The 22,625-nt window shown below is 41.4% G+C and overlaps 1 protein-coding gene and 1 non-coding gene across 5 annotated transcripts in view; one reads left to right on the forward strand and one right to left on the reverse strand.

Moving 5' to 3' along the window:
* Positions 1 to 22,625, forward strand: part of SLC17A5 (solute carrier family 17 member 5) — a 73,271-nt gene that overhangs the window by 14,899 nt on the left and 35,747 nt on the right. For all 4 annotated transcript variants that reach the window (XM_070480793.1, XM_020909722.2, XM_070480794.1 and 1 more), the window contains 4 exons: positions 2,809 to 3,042; positions 4,579 to 4,666; positions 7,122 to 7,208; positions 8,043 to 8,161. In XM_070480793.1, the coding sequence (XP_070336894.1) occupies positions 2,809 to 3,042; positions 4,579 to 4,666; positions 7,122 to 7,208; positions 8,043 to 8,161 (528 nt within the window). The remainder of the gene's footprint in view (positions 1 to 2,808; positions 3,043 to 4,578; positions 4,667 to 7,121; positions 7,209 to 8,042; positions 8,162 to 22,625) is intronic.
* Positions 16,606 to 16,710, reverse strand: LOC139029745 (U6 spliceosomal RNA). Its single transcript, XR_011481950.1, has one exon. It is a non-coding gene; the product is annotated as a U6 spliceosomal RNA (small nuclear RNA).

Genomic DNA, 22,625 nt, shown 5'->3' on the forward strand with positions numbered 1-22,625 from the left:
CCAGGGAAGCCCTCTGTTGCAGGAGAACTTAAAGAATCTCAACTACAAGGATGAAAAATAAGAATTCATCAACTTCTTTTCAAATATCTATAGCCTGTCTCACCTAAGCCACTTACATCATTTTGCCCCCCTCGTATTCTAGTGGAATTGATGAGTGCTTGTTCATCATTTGTGCAGAATTGAGTTTTACACATAATAAACGTTTTATTTTGCATGGAGACAATACAGGGGGGAAAGGCTGGTGTCCTTTTACAAGCATATTTTTATCCATCTCCAGTGCTCATCAAGGAGCCAGCTCCCACGTTAGGTGAGTCTTCTCTGCCATTTACAGATGAGAAGACTTCTCTCTTCTCAAACAGGGAAGAGGGTTTCTGCCCCCAAACAAGCACACACACAAAAATAATGACATCAAAAATCTTTGCGTTGGACTTTGATGATGCTATTGAATACATGTTAAGGGTACATTTCACCCACTTTCCCTACCTCAACCTGTAACTGCTAGATACTTCATGAAGGCCTGGAATTTTACAGAGAAGCTACAGAATGGTACTGTAAACAAAAAGAATTATGGGTTTGCTTTGTATTTTTCCTCTCCACAAGTTCTTCTGATAATTCAACTACTTGAAAAGTTTTTAGTCACTAATCGTGTCCGACTCTTTGCAATCCCATGGACTCTAGCCCACCAGGCTCCTCTGTCCATGGAATTCTCCAGGCCAGAATACTGGAGTGGGTAGCCATTCCCTTCTCCAGGGTATCTTCCCAACCCAGGGATCAAACCCAGGTCTCCTGCATTGCAGGCAGATTCTTTAGCATCTGAGCCACCTGTTTGCCCTGCTGCTGCTTCAGTTGTGTCCGACTCTTAGCGACCTCATGGACTGCAGCCTATCAGGCTCCTCCGTCCATGGGATTTTCCAGGCAAGAGTACTGGAGTGGGGTGCCATTGCCTTCTCCACTATCTGCCCTATATGCACAATAAAAAGAAATCCTGAATGGTTCTTAATTACATGGGTTAGGTTACATGGCTCCGTGTACTAACGATTCAGATACCAAGTTGTCAAATCATATTTGGACTTCCCTGGTGGTACAGTGGATAGGAATCTGCCTGCCAACGCAGGGAACACAGGTTCGATCCTTTGTCCTGGAAGATTCTACATGCCATGGGGCAAATAAGCCCATGGGCCACAACTCCTGAACCTGTGCTCTGCAATAAGAGAAGTCACTTCAATGAGAAGCCCATGCATCACAGCTAGAGGGCAGCCCCTACTCCATGCAACTAGAGAAAGCCCATGCACAGCAACAAAGATCCAGCACAACCAAATTTATAAATTAATTTTAAAATCTTCATATTCACCTTACTGTGTGCTGCTACTAGTTAAAAAACATTTTCTACTCACATGAAGTTTCTGGCTTGGTTTAAATTCTGGCTCTGTTGTACTGCTCTATATCCTTTTTTAAGTGCTTGCTCTGAAATAAGGAGACATTATCTGTATTTTTGCATACTAGTGGCTAGCATTAAGTGATTACTTAGTATGTGTCAGGCCTTATTTTAGGTGCCTTTTCCATTTAATCTTCCCAGGTTACAAACCCAGTAAGTAGCCTTGAACCCAGTCCTAGCTCTAAAGCCTGGCTTAGCCTCTGAAGTATCCTGATCAGTAACTTTCTGGATCAACCCTCTGCCTTTTTGGAGCCTTCTTTGTCACAAAACATCTACAACTCATCCTGTAGTCTAGTGTTATAAAATAGCAAGCATTCCTGCACATTATGACTTTCGATGATTTTCCATTCGCTTCTAGAACCTGCATGTCTGTATCACATTGACTCAACCACCCAAGAGGAAGTCCGCATGTTCTTCAGCCTCCATCAGTGGTTCTGGGGATTTCCTGGTAGTCCAGTGGTTAGGACTTGGTGCTTTCACTGTTATGGCCTGGGCTCAGTCTCTGGTCAGGGAACTAAGATCTCACTGGCCTTACAGCCAAAAAAGCAAACGAACAGGAAGAAAAAGAACAGTGGTTCAAAATTGCATTTATACGTACTCACATGCCAGTAAGAGAAAGGAGCCATTTTATCAAGATGATAAAAGGCTGGGGTTTTTTTTTTAATTTTTTATTTGGTGGAAATTTTCTTTACAATGTTCCGTTGGTTTCTGCTGTACAACAATAGAAATCAGTCATAACTATATATATATATCCATAGCCTCCCTCAGCTCCCCCCATCCCACCCCCTCTAAGTCATCACAGAATGCCAGGGTGGGCTCCCTGTGTTCTGTAGTGACTTCCCACTAACTGTTTATTTTACATGAGTGTGTATATATGTCAATGCTACCTCCTCCATTCGTTCCCACCCTCACTTTCCCCTGCTGTGTCCAGAAATCCATCCTCTACTAGTTTCATCAGTACCATTTTTCTAGATTCCATATATATATGTTAATATATGATACTTGTTTTTCTCTTTCTGACTTACTTCACTGTATATAACAGGCTCTAGGTAGAAACCTCGGGCACTGTTAGTGGGAATGTAAACTGATGCACCTGTTATGGAGAAGAATGTGGAGTATTCCTTAAAAAAAAAAAAAAGAGGACTAATACTACCATATGACCCAGCAATCCCACTACTGGGCATATACCCTGAGAAAACTACAATTCTAATAGACATATGCACCCCAGTGTCCATTGTAGCACTATTTACAACAGCCAGACATGGAGGAAACGTCCATGTCCATTGACAGATGAATGGATAAAGCTGTGGTACATAAACACAATGGAATGTTACTTCACCTTAAAAGACTTTTTTTCCCCCTATTCTTTATAGGGTAAAAAGTACCAGTGGGATGCAGAAACTCAAGGATGGATTCTTGGGTCTTTTTTCTATGGCTACATCATCACACAAATTCCTGGAGGATATGTTGCCAGCAAAAGTGGGGGGAAGCTGCTGCTAGGATTCGGGATCCTTGGCACTGCTGTCTTCACCCTTTTCACTCCCCTCGCTGCAGATTTCGGAGTCGGAGCCCTCGTTGCCCTCAGGGCACTAGAAGGGCTGGGAGAGGTACGCTTTTTTCTCTCATTTTTCTTCTTACCTCTTCTCACTTTCTTATCTTCTTAAAGATATCATTCTTTGGTATGAACATGAGCCCAAAAAAATGACACTGAAAGATAACAGGGATTTATTTTTTAACTAAAAACTGATTAAACCATAAAATAACATGAGTAGATTTTTGTTTGTGGTCGATGAGATCTCCAGTGGAAGCACTCCAAAATTAGAAGCTTTACTCAAAGACCAGAGAAAACATTTTCTAGGGGACACTTCGTAGCTCCCCACTGCTGCCTCTTACTGAGGAGATGAGGAAGTGAAAAAGTGTTAGTCTCATTCAGGCCTTAAATAAGTAGAAGAGTAAAGTTAACGTTGAGAGGAATTGCTTTATATCTGTGTAGGAAAAACACTGACTGCAGTAGTAAAATCCAGTCATATAATAACGGCTAGAAAACTTTGGAAATTGCCAAGTGCTATTTAAATTTAAGCTTTGGTCACTCATCTGAACGATCCTTATCAAATAGAGGTGTACCAAATAAACTCTTCTTGACTACAAAAGAAAACTAGCCCCCTAATACCAGGTTCCTCTTCTCCTTACCTAAGTAAAATACCTGTTTTACAGAAAAAGGCACAGAAGTTCTAAGAGGTTGACTAATCTTTCTGAGGCTACAACAGCTAGTGAATGGCCAGGGAGAGCAGTGAATCCACCGCTTTGAATCTACCAGAATCTATTCCTTCCTGTTCCTGTAGCATCTCCTCCTCTCCCAAGTCTCTGTGGACCTCCCTGCTTTCACTGTTCTGTTTCTCCATTATCAGTAATTGGTATTTTTTTTAAATCGAGTTGTAATAGATGTACAATATTCTGTAAATCTCAGATGTACAACATAGTCATTCAAAATTTTTATGGATTATACTCCATTTGTAACTATTATAAAATATTATATTCCCTGTGATCTATAATTTTCTGACAGCTTATTTATTTTATACCTAGTGGTTTGTATTAATACCTCTTAATCCCCTACTCCTATCTTTCCCCTCCACTAATTGGCATTTACTAGGCTAATTATGACCAGAAAACTTAAAAAAAATACCATAAACACTCTAATTGAGTGTTTTTTGGTAGGACCATTTTTCCTGTTGATTGGGGTGAATTTGAATTTTCTTCTAGTATCCCACAGTATTAGATCAGTATGTTTAAATTATGTATTGGTTACATTTCCATTTCATTCAGGCCTTAAATAAAGTAGATGAGTAAAGTTAACATTGAGAGGAATCCGTTTATATCATCACTCAATACATTCTATTTTTTATAACCCTTACCTTGTAGTCCTGAAACCAGTTGACAGAATCCACAAATCTTTGTTCAGATTTTTCAAGTACTTCACTATGAGGTATTTTCACTCAACACTGTAAAGGCATGTCACTCCAGGAAACCTGATTCTGGTTAAAGTCTTATCCAGAAGTTTCTCTTGCAACAAAATACTCAACCGAATTTAAAACATTAACAAAACAACTTTGTATTTCATCAGAAATGCCTTTTTCCCTTCTCAGGGTGTCACATTTCCAGCCATGCATGCGATGTGGTCTTCGTGGGCTCCCCCTCTTGAAAGAAGCAAGCTTCTGAGTATTTCATATGCAGGTGAGATAACCATTTTTATAAAGATTTTTGCTACAGTTGTTATCTACACATCAACATTGAGGGAAAGGTATACACCAGAATCATGCAATGTCAGGTTTTTCCTTTGGGAAAAAATAAAGTTTTGAGGATACAACTTTGTTATTAATGGTTTTCCTTGGCTCACTGGCATATAGCAATATGGCATAATTGACTACTGTCGTTTTCTTCATCTGCCATCCTTTATTTCAAACCATATTGCCTTTTCAGATGTTGGTATAGAGAATGCTTTAACAGAACAAAATCCCGAAAGAGCTGGAGAATTGAATACTTGTGTCCTTAAATTGTGATTTCTGGTTTGATCATCTCATAAGCATGTCATGACTTTCAGTCCCTCCCTCAGACACCTTTTTTTTCCCCATGCATTATTTGCTGTCATTTTGATCTATAGGTAAGACAGCATGAGCGTTATATGTGAATTATAATTCCTCCAGCTCACATACTTAATGCAAACCTTTTGACCTGACCGCTTTTAAATACAGTGGTTGAGAAAGACCTCTCTTGCAGCGGCTTTTAAGCTAAAATCTGCAGAATGAGATGAACCAGTCATGCAAAGAGCAAAAAGGAGAGCATTCCAGCCAATCAGAACAGCATGCACAAGGACTGTCAGGCAGGAAGTAACATAGTTTCAAAGCAATGAGAAACACTGTAGATGTCTAGAACACATGAATTAAAGAGATAACAGCAGAGAATGGGGTTAGAGAAATAGACAAGAGCCAGATTACATCAAGGCCTACAGGTCACAGGGTTTTTCTTCTCCGAAATGCAATGGGGAAATATTTTACATGAGAGATATGATCTCATGTACATTTTAAGAAGATTCCTTTCTTTTGTTTTCTTTTAAGAAGATTCTTACAGCTGTGTGGAGATCGATGTAAGAAATCTGATAAGAAGCTCAAGAAGAGGCACTATCTGTGGTTCTCCTTTGCCTATTAAATAAAGTCTGAGCTCAAACGTGGGGTCAAGAGTCTTTCTGGTCATTACCGCTTCCTTTTAGCCAGCATAGTCCCTGGCACATAGTGCCTGGCAGGGAGCAGATATTCAACAACTATTCAACCTGTTTCTCTAGCCTTTCTTTTCCTTTCCTTCACCCAGTTAAGTTCCCAATCCCATTTGCCGCTTTCCTACTTTCATTCCTTACTCACCGTGTTACATCTGCCTCTATATCTTCTTTCTTATGGGACCAGATCTTGCTCATCTTTTCAAAGTCCCACCACTGCCTCTTACATCTTTTCCTGATCTCTGGAGGTCAGAGGTTATCTGCCCTACCTTTGAACTTTCATATTGCTCTGTGACACTCAACACTTTCTAACATATAATAATTATTTGTTTATATTTACTTACTCTATAAGATTAAAACTTGAGACCAGAAACAATGTCTGATTATTTTAGCTCACAGTGTACCTACTAAGATGTCCTCTGTCTGGTGGTTAAAATGAGTTCTAGTATTTATTTATCTGATACAAATGTGTGTAGTGTATTTGGAGCAAATTAGATTACTTAAAGCTTTGTTCATTTTCCATCAGATGTGCTGCAGTAGGTTATGTTTAGAGGTCATCTTTGAGCCTTTCCCCCAAACACTTGGCTTTCTAACACATTTACTAGTAATGTGGCATTTACTAGCTCATATTATAATAGGTCTTCCGTTGATTGATGCCTTCTAATTCAGCAATAGCTATATAATCATAACTAATGTAACTATATATTAATATATCCATTTTATATATTATTAGTTTTCTAATAAATGATCCCTTAGGAGAATGGATTATTTAAATTTGCATGTGACTAACTCAGTTCCTCTGGCTTCACTGGTGGCTCAGTGGTAAGGAACCTGCCTGCCAGTGTAGGAATGGAGTTCCATCCCTGGGTCAGTAAGATCCTCTGGAGAAGGAAATGGAACCCACTTTAGTATTCCTGCCTGGGAAATCCGATGGACAGAGAAGCCTGGCGGGCTACAGTCCATGGGGTCACAGAAGAGTCGGACATAGCTTAATGACTAAACAACAACAACAAACTCAACTCCTATGAGATTTTCTTTTTTAATTCACGTATTTCTTGCTGCCCTGGGTCTTCACTGCTGCAGGCGGGCTTTCTCTAGTTACGAGCGGGGGCTACTTTGGAGCTGCAGTGCACAGGTGCTAGGCCCCCGGTCTTCAGTACTTGCAGCTTGTGTACTCAGTACTGTGGCGCAGGGGCTTAGTTGCTCTGCACCATGTGGAATCTTCTAGCGCCAAGGATCAAACCAGTGACCCCTTCAAATGCAGGCGAATTCTTAACCACTAGACCGCCAGGGAAGCCCCACCTATGGGAGCTGATCGCTCTTTTCCTCATAATCTCTTGTCCATCCTCTTGGGCAGTAGACCTGTCCCCCATTCGTTCATTTTTCCCCAGAGTTTACAAAGCTTTGTTGTTGTTCTAGGAGCACAGCTTGGGACAGTAGTTTCTCTCCCTCTTTCTGGAATAATTTGCTACTATATGGATTGGACTTATGTCTTCTATTTCTTTGGTAAGTTTATTCAAAATGTAACCTAAATTATGATGTGAGAGGTCTGAAATGTAATAGAGGTTTAATAATTGGTTAAAATATGTATATGCCAACTCAATGAAGTAACCATCTCCTAAACCACAAAGTGCTGAAACACTTACTGATAACCTGTTTTTCAAGTTTATGTGGTTAAAATGATCTGGCTAAGCTGTGACTGGCTGTTAATTTTGGAGTATTTGTTCAATAGAAAGTGCTGTTGAATCCAGGACTTAAATGCTACACTTAACTACAAAAATTGCTATGTCATTTATTATAAAAATGTAAAATTTGAAAATATTTCTTCTCAAGCAAACTAGAATACTCTCACTTGGTAATTTTAATCTTTTTTGTTTGTTTGTTTAGCCCCGGGGCCTTTCATTCCTCTGTCTCAATAGCAGGATGATACACATTTTTAATAGGGTAGATACCACCTAAACATTTATTCAGGAAATATGTCTGCAATCAAAACAAATAAGTAAACAAAAGCAGATACCTGTGGAAATAATAGATTGTAGACATTTAGTTTTTTAAAGGTTTTGTCTGGTAGATGTTTGCTTTAGGTGCAAAATTCCCATTATAAAATAAATAAGACTAGGTTTGTAATGTATCACCCAGTGATATTGTAGTGCATACTTGTAAGTTGCCAAAAGAATAGATCCTAAAAGTTCTTATAACAAAAAAAAAATTTTTGTGTGGTGACAATGCTAGACATATTGTGGTGAAGTTTATAATTACATAATTTTTTTCAAGACCTAAGTTTAATTGCTGCCTTGGTACATTCTGATTTCATTTTAACTATTATTTTTCTATTTTAAGGCATTGTTGGAATCATTTGGTTTATTTTATGGATCTGCTTAGTTAGTGATACACCAGAAACTCACAAGACAATCTCCCCCTATGAAAAGGAGTATATTCTTTCATCATTAAAAAATCAGGTATGAATTTTGGCACATTTTAAAAATAATTTTGGAAACTTTTTCTTTCAGGTTTAAGATACCAATTTTTTAATGAATATTTCTGTTGTGCACACTCTAGGCAAATTAATATACGAAGTACTGCTTTCCCCAATATACTTTAATTCTTTCTAGTTTAAATCTATGAAAAATTACTTTTCATTTTAAACCTTCTAGAGTAATGATTTTCAAGTGACTCTCTTTGTCTTTCTTGTTAGGAGAAAATAAGATGTGTTATCTACAAAAGGAATCTTACAGCTACATTCTAAATTTTGTTCTTAGGAAACTAGTGTGTTTTTATCTGTGTTTTAAATGAGTGTGATTTAACAAGGACAGCACATTTGCTATGCTATATAATTTTCTCCTCTAGAATAGACCTTTAGAAAAAATTTATATACACTAAAGTAAGATTTGCTTCACTTAGTTGAGCACAATAGCAAATCGGAAATAAAACCTGTCATAATTTAATACAGTAAATTCTCAAGCCCTGGAGATAAAATATTTGTCTTTTAGTGGGAATAAAAGAAGAATCTGAAAACATTAGGAAAAATTAAAATACACAGTCTTTTCTTTAGCATTATTAATGGCTTCATTGTCACTTTATTGGTTTAAAGAACATAAAATATTTCATATAAAACTTTTATTCCCCATCAAGTTATTATTATTGATATTTTCAATTCCCCCACCCCCCGGCTGGTACAATTGTTCTTTTATTCTGTTGTGTTTTACAGTCATAAGAGTCAATGATTTTTTTGTTGTTGTTGTTATTATAGTTGATTTACAGTGTTGTGTTCCAGGTGTAGAGCAGAATGACTCAGTTTTATATAGATATATATTCTTTCAGATTTTATTGTAGGTTACTACAAGATATTGAATACAGTTCCCTGTGCTATACAGCAGGTCCTTGTTGGTCATCTATTTTCTTCTTTTTTTAATTTTTTTAATTGAAGGATAATGGCTTTTCTGTCATACATCAACAAGAATCAGCCATAGGTACACCCATGCCCCTTCCCGCCCAAACCTCCCTCCCATCTCCCTCCCCATCCCACCTTTGTGGGTTGTCACAGAGCCCCTGTTTGAGTTTCCTGAGCCATACAGCAAATTCCCGCTGGCTCTCTATTTTACATGTGGTCATGTAAGTTTCCCTGTTGCTATCTCCATACATCCCACCCTCCCCCTCCTCACCTCCCCTTGTGTCCATGGGTCTGTTCTCTATGTCTGTTTCTCCATTGCTGTCCTAAAAATGAATTCATCAGTACCATCTTTTTAGATTCCATATATATGCACCAGTATATGATATTTATATTTCTCTTTCTACCTTACTTCTCTCTGTATAATAGGCTGTAGGTTCATCCACATTAGAACTGACTCTAAGGTGTTCCTTTTTATGGCTGAGTAGTATTCCACTGTATGTATGTACCACAGTTTCTTTATCCATTCATCTATCAGTGGACATCTAGGGTTACTTCCATGTACTAGCTATTGTAAATAGTGCTGCAATGAACATTGGGGGTATATATGTCTTTTTCAATTTTGGTTTCCTCAGGGTATATGCCTAGTAGTGGGACTGCTAGGTCATATGGTGGTATTATTCCTAGCTTTTTAAGGAATCTCCATACCATCTTCCATAGTGACTGTAATCAATTTACATTGATTTACACTGATTACAGACTTTTTGATGATGGCCATTCTGACTGGTGTGAGGTGGTATCTCATTGTAGTTTTGATTTTCATTTCTCTAATAATGAGTGACGTTGAGCATCTTTTCATGTGTTTGTTAGCCACCTGTATGTATTCTTTGGAGAAATGTCTGTTTAGGTCTTTTTCCCACTTTTTGATTGAATTGTTTGTTTTTCTGTTACTGAGTTGTATGAGTTATTTGCATATTTTGGAAATTAATTCTTTGTCAGTTGTTTCCTTTGCTATTATTTTCTCCCATTCTGAGGGCTGTCTTTTCACTTTGTTTGTAGTTTCCTTTGCTGTGCAAAAGCTTTTAAGTTTAATTAGGTCCCACTTGTTTATTTTTGTTTTTATTTCCATTACTCTAGGAGGTGGGTCATAGAAGATCTTGCTTTGATTTACATCATCTAGTGTTCTGCCTATGTTTTCCTCTTAAGAGTTTTTATAGTTTCTGGTCTTACATTTAGGTCTTTAATCCATTTTGAGTTAGGAAGTGTTCTAATTTCTTTTTTTGCACATAGCTCTCCAGTTTTCCCAGCACCACTTATTAAAGAGTCTGTCTTTGCCCCATTGTATATTCTGCCTCCTTTGTCAAAAATAAGGTACCCATAGGTGCGTGGGGTTTATCTCTGGGCTTTCTATCTTGTTCCATGGGTCTATATTTCTGATTTTGTGCAGTACCACACTGTCTTGATGACTGCAGCTTTGTAGTATAATCTGAAGTCAGGAAGCTTGATTCCTCCAGCTCCAGTCTTCTTTCTCAAGACTGCTTTGGCTATTCAGGGTCTTTTGTGTTTCCATATGAATTGTGAAATTTTTTGTTCTAGTTCTATGAAAAATGCCATTGGTAATTTGATAGGGATCACATTGAACCTGTAGATTGCATTTTTCACAATGTTGATTCTTCCTACCTAGGAACATGGAATATCTCTCCATCTATTTATGTCATCTTTGATTTCTTTCATCAGTGTCCTGTAATTTTCTGTATACACGTCTTTTGTCTCCTTAAGTAGGTTTATTCCTAGATATTTTATTCTTTTTGTTGCAGTGGTGAATGGGATTGATTCCTTAATTGCTCTTTCTGATTTTTCATTGGTAGTATATAGGGATGCAAGTGATTTCTGTGTACTGAACTTGTATCCTGCAACTTTGCTGAATTCGCTGATTAGCTCTAGTGATTTTCTAATGGTTTCTTTTGGATTTTTTATGTGTAGTATCATGTCATCTGCAAACAGTGAGAATTTTATTTCTCCTTTTCCAGTCTGGATTCCTTTTATTTCTTTTTCTTCTCTAATTGCCATGGCTAGGACTTCCAAAACTATGTTGAATAATAGTGGTGAGAGTGGATACCCTTGTCTTGTTCCTGATCTTAGAGGGAATGCTTTTAGTTTAAACCATTGAGAACAATGTTTGCTGTGGGCTTAATCATATATGGCCTTTACTATGTTGAGGTAGATTCCTTCTATGCCCATTTTGTGAAGTGCTTTTATCATAAATGGGTGCTCAATTTTGTCAAAGGCTTTTTCTGCATCTATTTATATGATCATATGGTTTTTATCTTTCAACTTGTTAATATAGTGTATCACATTGACTGGTTTGTGTATATTGAAGAACCTTTGCATTCCTGGGATAAACCCAACTTGATCATGGTGTATGAGCTTTTTAATGTGTTGTTGAATTCTGTTTGCTAGAATTTTGTTGAGGATTTTTTCATCTATGTTCATCAGTGATACTGGCCTGTAATTTTCCTTTTTTGTGTTGTCTTTGCCTCGTTTTGGTATCAGGGTGATTGTGGCCTCATAGAATGACTTTGGAAGTGTTCTTTCCTCTGCAACTTTTTGGAAGAGTTTCAGAAAAATAAGCATTAGCTCTTCTCTAAATGTTTGATAGAATTCTGTGAAGCCATCTGGCCCCGGGCTTTTGTTTTTTGGGAGATTTTTGATCACAGTTTCAGTGTGTGTACTTGGCTTGTTCATAATTTCTGTTTCTTCATGTTGAACTTTCCTAAGAATCTGTCTATTTCCTCTAAGCTGTCCATTTTATTAGCCTATAGTTGCTTATAATATTCTCTTATTGTCCTTTGTATTTCTGTGTTGTCTGTTGTAACCTTTCCTTTTTCATTTCTAATTTTGTTGATTTGATTTTTCTCCCTTTATTTCTTGATGAGTCTGGCTAGTGGTTGTCAATTTTGTTTATCTTCTCTATGAACCAGCTTTTAGTTTTATTCACCTTTGCTATTGTTTCCTTTGTTTCTTTTTCATTTATTTCTGCTCTGATCTTTATGATTTATTTCCTTCTAATGACTTTTTTTGTTCTTTTTCCAGCTGTATTAGATGTAGAGTTAGGCTGTCTATCCGATGTTTTTCTTGTTTCTTGAGGTAGGATTGTATTGCTATAAACTTCCCTCTTAGAACGGCTTTTGCTGAATCCCATAGGTTTTGGGTCATCATGTTTTTGTTGTCATTTGTTTCAGGAATCTTTTGATTTCCCTTCTTATTTCTTCAGTAACATCTTCATTATTTAGTAATGTACTGTTTAATCTCCATGAGTTTGTGTTTTTTGCAATTTTTCCCTGTAGTTGATATCTAGTCTTATAGTGGTGTGGTCAGAGAAGATTCTTGAGACTATATAGGAGGAATTCACAGGGTGATTTATAGGAAAAAATAAGGGGAAAAAAAAAAGGTTCTGAAGGTCATACTTCTTGGCTGTGGAGTCTGCCCCTTGGATGGGGTCGGGTTAGCTCCTGTGATGTTTTCCTGGTTGCGGGAGCTTGTGCCTATGTTCTGGTTGATAGAGCTGGATCTCCTCTCTCTGAAGGGCCGTGCAGTGTGCGGCAGTCTCTATGGGTCCAGTATGTGTTTGGGCAGTCCTTCTGGCCCTGGCAGTGTTAGACACCTCTGTTTCCACAGCTGCTTCAAAGTGGCCCTCTCAGCGTGTCTCCACTGCCGCCAGCCCCTGACTTGTCCTGGGGATCATTGCTATGCTTCTGTTACCCTGTCCCGCCCTGCACTACTGGCCGAAGCTTGCTGGGTAGGGGTTTGTGTGGATCTTTTTTTGGTTCCCCGACTGTGCCCTCTGTGTCGCGGAGATTTCTGTGGGCTTCCCTCAGCCCCCGGAGCTCACCCCGCTGTGTTGCGGGGCTCGTGTGCCCTTGTCTCAGCTTCATGGGTCCGGCCTGTGCGTCACGGGCTTGCGTGCGCTTGTCTCGGCTCCCCGGGCCCATCCTCTGCGTCACGGGCTTGCGTGCGCTTGTCTGGGCTCCCCGGGCCCGGCCTCTGCGTCACGGGCTTGCGTGCGCTTGTCAGGGCTCCCCGGGCCCGGCCTCTGCGTCACGGGCTTGCGTGCGCTTGTCTGGGCTCCCCGGGCCCATCCTCTGCGTCACGGGCTTGCGTGCGCTTGTCTGGGCTCCCCGGGCCCATTCTCTGCGTCATGGGCTTGTGTGCGCTTGTCTGGGCTCCCCGGGCCCGGTCTCTGCGTCACGGACTTGTGTGCGCTTGTCTGGGCTCCCCGGGCCCATCCTCTGCGTCACGGGCTTGCGTGCGCTTGTCAGGGCTCCCCGGGCCCATCCTCTGCGTCACGGGCTTGCGTGCGCTTGTCTGGGCTCCCCGGGCCCATTCTCTGCGTCACGGGCTTGTGTGCGCTTGTCAGGGCTCCCCGGGCCCGGCCTCTGCGTCACGGGCTTGCGTGCGCTTGTCTGGGCTCCCCGGGCCCATCCTCTGCGTCACGGGCTTGCGTGCGCTTGTCTGGGCTCCCCGGGCCCGGCCTCTGCGTCACGGGCTTGCGTGCGCTTGTCTGGGCTCCCCGGGCCCATCCTCTGCGTCACGGGCTTGCGTGCGCTTGTCTGGGCTCCCCGGGCCCATCCTCTGCGTCACGGGCTTGCGTGCGCTTGTCTGGGCTCCCCGGGCCCATCCTCTGCGTCACGGGCTTGCGTGCGCTTGTCAGGGCTCCCCGGGCCCGGCCTCTGCGTCACGGGCTTGCGTGCGCTTGTCTGGGCTCCCCGGGCCCATCCTCTGCGTCACGGGCTTGCGTGCGCTTGTCTGGGCTCCCCGGGCCCATTCTCTGCGTCACGGGCTTGTGTGCGCTTGTCTGGGCTCCCCGGGCCCATTCTCTGCGTCACGGACTTGCGTGCGCTTGTCTGGGCTCCCCGGGCCCATTCTCTGCGTCACGGGCTTGCGTGCGCTTGTCTGGGCTCCCCGGGCCCATTCTCTGCGTCACGGGCTTGCGTGCGCTTGTCTGGGCTCCCCGGGCCCATTCTCTGCGTCACGGGCTTGCGTGCGCTTGTCTGGGCTCCCCGGGCCCATTCTCTGCGTCACGGGCTTGCGTGCGCTTGTCTGGGCTCCCCGGGCACGGGCTTGCGTGCGCTTGTCTGGGCTCCCCGGGCCCATTCTCTGCGTCATGGGCTTGCGTGCGCTTGTCTGGGCTCCCCAGGCCCATTCTCTGCGTCACGGGCTTGCGTGCGCTTGTCTGGGCTCCCCGGGCCCATTCTCTGCGTCATGGGCTTGCGTGCGCTTGTCTGGGCTCCCCAGGCCCATCCTCTGCGTCACGGGCTTGCGTGCGCTTGTCTGGGCTCCCTGGGTCTGGCCTCTGCGTCACGGGCTTGTGTGTGCTTCTCTGGGCTCCCCGGGCCCTCCTCTGCATCGCGGGGCTGGTGGCCACTTGTCTCGGCTCCCGGTGCCCGGCCTCTGCGTCACAGGCTTGCGTGCGCTTGTCTGGGCTCCCCAGGCCCATCCTCTGCGTCACGGGCTTGCGTGCACTTGTCTGGGCTCCCCGGGCCCATCCTCTGCGTCACGGGCTTGCGTGCGCTTGTCTGGGCTCCCCGGGCCCATCCTCTGCGTCACGGGCTTGCGTGCGCTTGTCTGGGCTCCCCGGGCCCATCCTCTGCGTCACGGGCTTGCGTGCGCTTGTCTGGGCTCCCCGGGCCCATCCTCTGCGTCACGGGCTTGCATGCGCTTGTCTGGGCTCCCTGGGGCTGGCCTCTGCGTCACAGGCTTGTGTGCGCTTGTCTGGGCTCCCCGGGCCCATCCTCAGCATCGCAGGGCTGGTGGGCACTTGTCTCACCTCACTGGGCCCACCCTTTATATCACAGGGTTCAATTTTTATATATAGCAAACCAGGTAATAATTAAACATTTACTCATTTACATAACATTTACTCATTTACGTTTCTTTTTAAGTTTTATAATTTGCTACAAAGGTCGCTATAAGCTGCTGAACTGTCAGAAATATGGCATCCCTTGGTCTTCGCCAAAGTTTGGCAGAAATTTAGAAGGTATCACCAATATAATAAAGTTACTTTGAGATCTCCGTGTTCTTTGAGATATTAATTAAATGAATACCCATTTTTCCCCCACTGAGGAACAGATTAAAAGAGTTAATGCATTATAAATGAATCTTGCCACATAAAATGTAATGTATCTTATATATACAGTAGAATATTACTTGGTCATAAAAAAGAATGAAATTTTGCCCTTTGCAACAACATGGATGGACCTGGACGGTATTTTGCTTTAGTGAAATAAGTCAGATTGAAAAAGACAGATACCTTGTCTTTTCATTTATATGTGGAATCTGAAAAATAGAACAAGTGAACAAATATTAAACAGAAACAGGCTCATGGATACAGAGACCCAACTAGTGGTTAGAGAGGGAAGAGTGGGGGGAGGAGGGCCAGGCAAGGTAGTTGTCGGGGATTAAGAAGTAGAAACTCCTAGGTATAAAATAAATAAGTAACAAGGATGTACTTACTGTGTGGCACAGGGAACATAAGTCAACATTGTGTAATAGCTTTGTATTGAATTTTGAATTATTCTTTTGTACACCAGGAACTAATATAATATTGTGAGTCAGTTATGCTTCCATTAAAAAAAAAAACTTGGTATGCTTTCTCAGCATTGATTATTAATAACTTCTTCTCAAATTTCATTTTTACCATTATCTTCACTGACTTACGAAACTCATTTAGATTTTTTTTTTTAAAGAGAGCTTCAAATGTGGCTATATCTGTCCATTATCCAAACCTAAGGTTAATCTGTTTTTCCATATGCTTCAGATATTGAAATATTCAGAAGCAAGAGGAATTAAGAGAATTAGGTTTCCTAGAACTTCAAACCGCATTCTTAAACCAGATGACGTTGTAGCTGAAAATGTCATAAAATACTTTGCTACATGAAGCTCCGCTTGTAATCCAATAAATGGATCCAATAAATGTTTGGCATCTGCTGTACTTCATTCATTCCTTAAACACTTTTTGAGAGCTTACTGTGTCCTAGGTTCTTTGTCAGGTGTGTGTGTGCTTAGTCAGTCAGTCGACCCCTGGACTGTAGCCCGCCAGGCTCCTCTGTCAGTACGATTCTCTAGGCAAAAATACTGGAGTGGGTAGCCGTTCTCTTCTCTAGGGGATCTTCCTGACCCAGGGCTCAAACCCAGGTCTCCTGCTTTGCAGGTAGATTCTTTACCATCTGAGCCAGTAAGGAAGCCCTTCTTTGTAAGGTACTGAGGACCAAGAAATTGATAATCAGAGAGAAGAAATGAACAAGACATGGTTCCTGTGGGACCTGTGATACCCAGAGGGAGACAGATGTGAATGGACAGAATTTCAGGCCGACACTGCCGTCTACAGGTTACATAGTACATCTTTGGTACAGAGAAGGCCTGAGTCCTCAGCCAGCCTGGGGATGATACTCTCCTGCTAAGGACTGTCAGCAACTTACCTGTAATTGAACAAAGGGATTTCTTTCTTTCTTTCTTTTTAATATGGAGCATTACATGAATTTGCATGTCATCCTTGCATAGGGCCCATGCTAATCTTCTCTGTGTTGTTCCACTTTTAGTGTATGTCCTGCCAAAGTGAGCATGGGATTTCTTGCTTTGTGGCAATGAAGAAGAAACCACATCATGAGGAATGAAAGGGCATCTCAGTGAGAGAGCTGAAGGCAGCTTGTTACAGTTTAGATTTGTTACTTGACTATGAGGAGGGTTTAAAGAATCGCTGTTTTGCTCCAGAATTGGTGTTGTGAGAAGGCAGTAGCGGTTCTGTGGCTGAGGATCTTAAATCTAGAAGTTGGGACTGAGGCTATAACTAGCAGAGAAGCAGCAGTCACATTAGCCAGGAGAGAGTTTTGCTCTTTTGTGTGGTTCATACATTCTTGATTTCATCTGTGCTCAGAGGTGTTCAAGGTGTTGTCTATCAGTCTCATTCTATCGTTCTTAGTTTTTCTTTAAGATTTTATTTATTTGTGACCGTGTTGGGCCTTCCTGGCTGCGGGCTTTCTCTAGTTGTGGCAAGCAGGGACTGCTCTTCATTGCAGTGCATGCGCTGCTCATTGCGGTGGCTTCTCTTGTTGCAGAGCACGGGCTCTAGAGCACTGGCTCAGGAGTTGTGGCACATGTGTTTAGTTGCCCCGCAGCATATGGAATCTCCCCAGACCAGGGATCACAGTGCGAGCATGCTGTGGCCCAACTGTTAGAAGGAGACCATCTCAGGTGAGAGCAGTCAGAGGCTGCTTGTTTCTTACTTACTGGTAAAAGCTTCATCTGAGCAATCTTGAAAGAAAAGTTGGAGTTAACTAGGCACATTGGGAAAGGGAGAGATGTGTGGTCATCCCCGGGCAAGGATGTGGTATAAGCGGATTCTGAGGAGAGAGAGTGATACTCGCCAGGAATCAGGTATTGCTGCAGGTAAATGGCAAAGGCAGAGAGTGGCAGAAGAAGCCTGATCATGGAGAATCCTGTATGTCCCACTGAGGAGCTTAGACTTTACCCTTTAGGCACTGGGATGCTGTGAACTACTTGTAAGCTTGATGCTGTTAAAGTGTTGCACTCAGTAGGCCAGCAAATTTGGAAAACTCAGTGGTGGCCATAGGACTGGAAAAGGTCAGTTTTCATTCCAGTCCCAAAGAAGGGCAATGCCAAAGAATGTCCCAACTACCGCACAGTTGCACTCATTTCACATGCCTTTGACTGTGTGGATCACAACAAACGTGGAAAATTCTGAAAGAAATGGGAATACCAGACCACCTTACCTGCCTCCTGAGAAAGCTGTATGCAGGTCAAGAAGCAACAGTTAGAACCGGACATGGAACAGCAGACTGACTCCAAATTAAGAAAGGAGTACATCAAGACTGTATATTATCACCCTGCTTGTTTAACTTATATGCAGAGTACATCATGAGAAATGCTGGGCTGGATGAAGCACAAGCTGGAATCAAGATTTCTGGGAGAAATATCAATAACCTCAGATATGCAGATGACACCACCCTTATGACAGAAAGTGAAGAACTGAAGAGCCTCTTGATGAAAGTGAAAGAGGAGAGTGAAAAAGCTGGCTTAAAGCTCAACATTCAAAAAACGAAGATCATGGCATCTGGTCCCATCCCTTCATGGCAAATAGATGAGGAAACAATGGTTCGATCCCTGCTCTGGGAAGATCCCACATACCAGGGAGCAACTAAGCCCATGAGCCAGAACTACCGAGCAGCAACTACTGGAGCCCACATGCCTAGAGCCTGTCCTCCTCAACAAGAGGAGCCACCTCAATGAGAAGCCCAGCTCAACACAACTAGAGGAAGCCCATGTGCAGCAACCAAGACCCACCATGGCCAAAAAATAATGTAAATAAATCTTTTTTAAAAAATTGGAGCGGATTGCCATTCCCTTCTCCAGGGGCTCTTCCTGACCCAGGGATCAAACACAAGTCTCCTGCATAGCAGGCAGATTCTTTACCATCTGAGCCACCAAGGAAGCCCTATTACAAAATAGAGACTCACAATTTTTAAAGGTTGTGCTGCATTTATATTTGTATAAAATATTGGCTTTATGAAACTTTATAAATATTTATAAAATATTGGCTGTATTCCCCATGTTGTATAATATATCCTTGTAGCTTATTTTATACCTAATTGTTTGTACCTCCTTACCCCCTACCCCTATAATTGCCCCTCCCACCTTCCCTCTCCCTAGTGGTAGCCATTAGTTTTTTCTCTGTATCTGTAAGTCAGCTTCTTTTTTGTTAACTTCGCTAATTTGTTGTATTTCTTAGATTCCATAAGTAAGTAATACCTTGTCTTTCTCCATCTAACTTATTTCACTTAGCATAATGCCCTCCCAAGTCCATCCATATTGCTGCAAATGGCAAAATTTTGTTTTTTTATAAGCTAGTACTATTCCATTGTATATATACCATATTTTCTTTATCCATTAATCTGTTGATTCCCACTTAGGTTGCTTCAATTTCTTGGCAGTTGTAAATAATGCTGCTATAAACATTAGGATGCATGTATCATTTCCAATTAGAGATTTTTTTTTTCAGGTAGGTACTCAGGAGTGGGATTGCTAGGTCATTTTAGTAGTTCCTAGTTCAGTTCAGTTCAGTCAACTCTGCAACCTCACGGACTACAGCTTCCCAGGCTTCCCCGTCCATCACCAACTCCTGGAGCTTGCTCAAACTCGTGTCCATCTAGTCAGTGATGCCATCCAACCATCTCATCTTCCGTCGTCCCCTTCTCCTCATCTTTCACCTTCATCAAGAGGTTCTTTAGTTCTTCTTCGCTTTCTGCCATAAGAGTGGTGTCATCTGCATAGCTGATGTTATTGATATTTCTCCCGACAGTCTTGATTCCAGCTTGTGCTTCATCCAGCCTGGCATTTTGCCTGATGTACTCTGCATATAAGTTAAATAAGCAGAGTGACAATATACAGCCTTTCCCAATTTGGAACCAGTCTGTTGTTCCATATCCAGTTCTAACTGTTGCTTCTTGACCTGCATGCAGATTTCTCAAGAGGCAGTTAAGGTGGTCTGGTATTCCCATCTCTTTCAGAATTTTCCACAGTTTGTTGTGATACACCCAATGGCTTCAGCATAGCCAATAAAGCAGTAGATGTTTTTCTGGAACTCTCTTGCTTTTTTGATGATCCAATGGATGTTGGCAATTTCATCTCTGGCTCCTCTGCCTTTTCTCAATCCAATTTGAACATCTGAAAGTTCACAGTTCACATAGTGTTGAAGCCTGGCTTGGAGAATTTTGAGCATTACTTTGCCAGCATGTGAGATGAGTGCAATTGTGTGGTAGTTTGAACATTCTTTGGCATTGCCTTTCTTTGGGATTGGAATGAAAACTGACCTTTTCCAGTTCTATGGCCAATGCTGAGTTTTCCAAATTTGTTGGCATATTGAGTGCAGCACTTTAACAGTATCATCATTTAGGATTTGAAATAACTCACCTGGAATTCAATCACCTCCACTAGCTTTGTCCATAGTGATGCTTCATAAGGCCCACTTGACTTTGCATTCCAGGATGTCTGGCTCTAGGTGAGTGATCACACCATCATGGTTATCTGGGTCATGAAGATCTTTTTTGTGTAGTTCTTCTGTGTATTCTTGCCACTTTATCTTAATATCTTCTGCTTCTGTTAGGTCCATATTGTTCTATTCTTTATTGTGCCCATCTTTACATGAAATGTTCCCTTGGTGTCTCTGATTTTCTTGAAGAGATCTCTAATCTTTTCCATTCTATTGTTTCCCTCTATTTCTTTACATTGATCACTGAGGAAGACTTTCTTATATCTCCTTGCTATTCTTTGGAACTCTGCATTCAAATGGGCATATCTTTCCTTTTCTCCTTTGCCTTTAGCTTCTCTTCTTTTCTCAGCTATTTGTAAGACTTCCTCAGACGACCATTTTGCCTTTTTGCATTTCTTTCCGTGGGGATGGTCTTGAGTACTGCCTCCCATACGATGTCATGAACCTCCGTGCATAGTTCTTCAGGCACTCTGTCTATCAGATCTCATCTCTTGAATCTGTTTGTCACTTCTAATGTATAATTGTGAGGTATTTGATTTAGGTCATACCTGAATGGTCTAGTGGTTTTCCCTGCTTTCTTCAGTTTAAGTCTGAATTTGGCAATAAGGAGTTCATGATCTGAACCACAGTCAGCTCCTGGTCTTGTTTTTGCTGACTGAACAGAGCTTCTTCATCTTTGGCTGCAAAGAATATAATCAGTCTGATTTCGGTATTGACCATCTGGTGATGTCCATGTGTAGAGTCCTCTCTTGTGTTGCTAGAAGAGGGTGTTTGCTATGATCAGTGCTTTCTCTTGGCAAAACTCTGTTAGCCTTTGCCCTGCTTCATTTTGTACTCCAAGACCAAATTTGCCTGTTACTCCTTGACTTCCTAGTTTTGCATTCCAGTCCCCTATGAAGAAAAGGACATTTTGGGGGGTGTTAGTTCTAGAAGGTCTTGTAGGTTTTCATAGAACCATTTAACTTCAGCTTCTTCAGCATTACTGGTAGGGGCATAGACTTGGATTACTGTGATATTGAATGGTTTGCCTTGGAAACAGAGATCATTCTGTCGTTTTTGAGATTGCACCCAAGTACTGCATTTCGGACTCTTCTGTTGACTGTGAGGGCTACTCCATTTCTTTTAAGGGATTCTTTCCCACAGTAGTAGATGCAATGGTCATCTGAAGTTATTTTTAGTTTTTTGAAAAATTTCCATATTGTTTTCCACAGCGGCTGCATCAATTTATGTTCCCACCAACAGTGTACAAGGGTTTCCTTTTCTCCACATCCTCTCCAACATTTGTTATTTGTGTTCTTTTTGATGACAGCCATTCTAACAGATGTGAGGTGACATCTCATTGTGGTTTTGATTTGCATTTCCCTGATGATTAGTGATGTTGAACTTCTTTTAATATGCTTGTTAGCCATCTGCATTTGCTCTTTGGAAAAATGTCTGTTCAGTTCTTCTGCCTATTTTTTAATCAGATTCTTTATTTTTTTATGGTGACTTGTATGAGGTATGTATATATGTTGGGTATCAACCCCTTGTCAGTCATATCATTTGCAAATATATTCTCCCATTCAGGACTGTTTTTGTTTAGTTGATGGTTTCCTTTGCTGTGAAAAAGCTTTTGTGTTTAATTAGATCCTGTTTATTTATTTTTGCTTTTATTTACTTTAGGAGATAGATTCAAAAAATATTGCTACAATTTATGTCAAAGAGCATTCTCCCTTTGCTTTCCTCTAGGAATTTTATGCTATTCAGTCTTACATTTAAATATTTAATCTATTTTTAGTTTATTTTTGTGTATGGAGTAGAGAATGTTCCAATTTTTTCTTTTACATGTAGCTGTCCAGTTTTCCCAGCACCATTTATTGAAGAGTCTGTCTTTTCTCCATTGTGCAGACTATCTTTTCTCTTTCTTCATAGAGTAATTGACCATAAGTATGTGGGTTTATTTCTGGGCTTTCTGTTCTGTCCCACTGATCTATGAGTCTGTTTCTGTACCAGAACCATACTGAGTTTTTATTACTATAGCTTTATAGTATAGTCGGAAGTCAGGAAGCATATTCCTCCAGCTGTTTCTCTTTCTCGATTGTTTTGGCTGTTCGAGGTCTTTTATTTTTCCATACAGACTATTAAATTATTTGTTCTAGTACTGTGCAGAATGCCGTTGTTGTTCTGATAGAGATTGCATTGAATTGGTACATTGGTTTGGGTAGTATGGTCATTTTAACAATATTAATTCTTCCAGTCCAAGAACATGGTATATAGAGGTCTCCTTTTTAATAAATTGTTAAGACATTACCACTTTACCCATTGACGTTTTCTTTCCTCAGGAGATCTAGTATTGGTTTTTTGCTTTTATTTTTTTTTCTTTACTAAGTCTTTAATACAGGATATTTTATAACTGTTTTGCTTCTTTTCTACCTTTTTGAAAGAGTATATGATTTTGCAGTCTTATGAAGCAAATAAGGGCTTTCGCTTG

Source organism: Odocoileus virginianus, chromosome 19, assembly GCF_023699985.2.
Source record: "Odocoileus virginianus isolate 20LAN1187 ecotype Illinois chromosome 19, Ovbor_1.2, whole genome shotgun sequence".
Classification (NCBI taxonomy): Eukaryota; Metazoa; Chordata; class Mammalia; order Artiodactyla; family Cervidae; genus Odocoileus; species Odocoileus virginianus.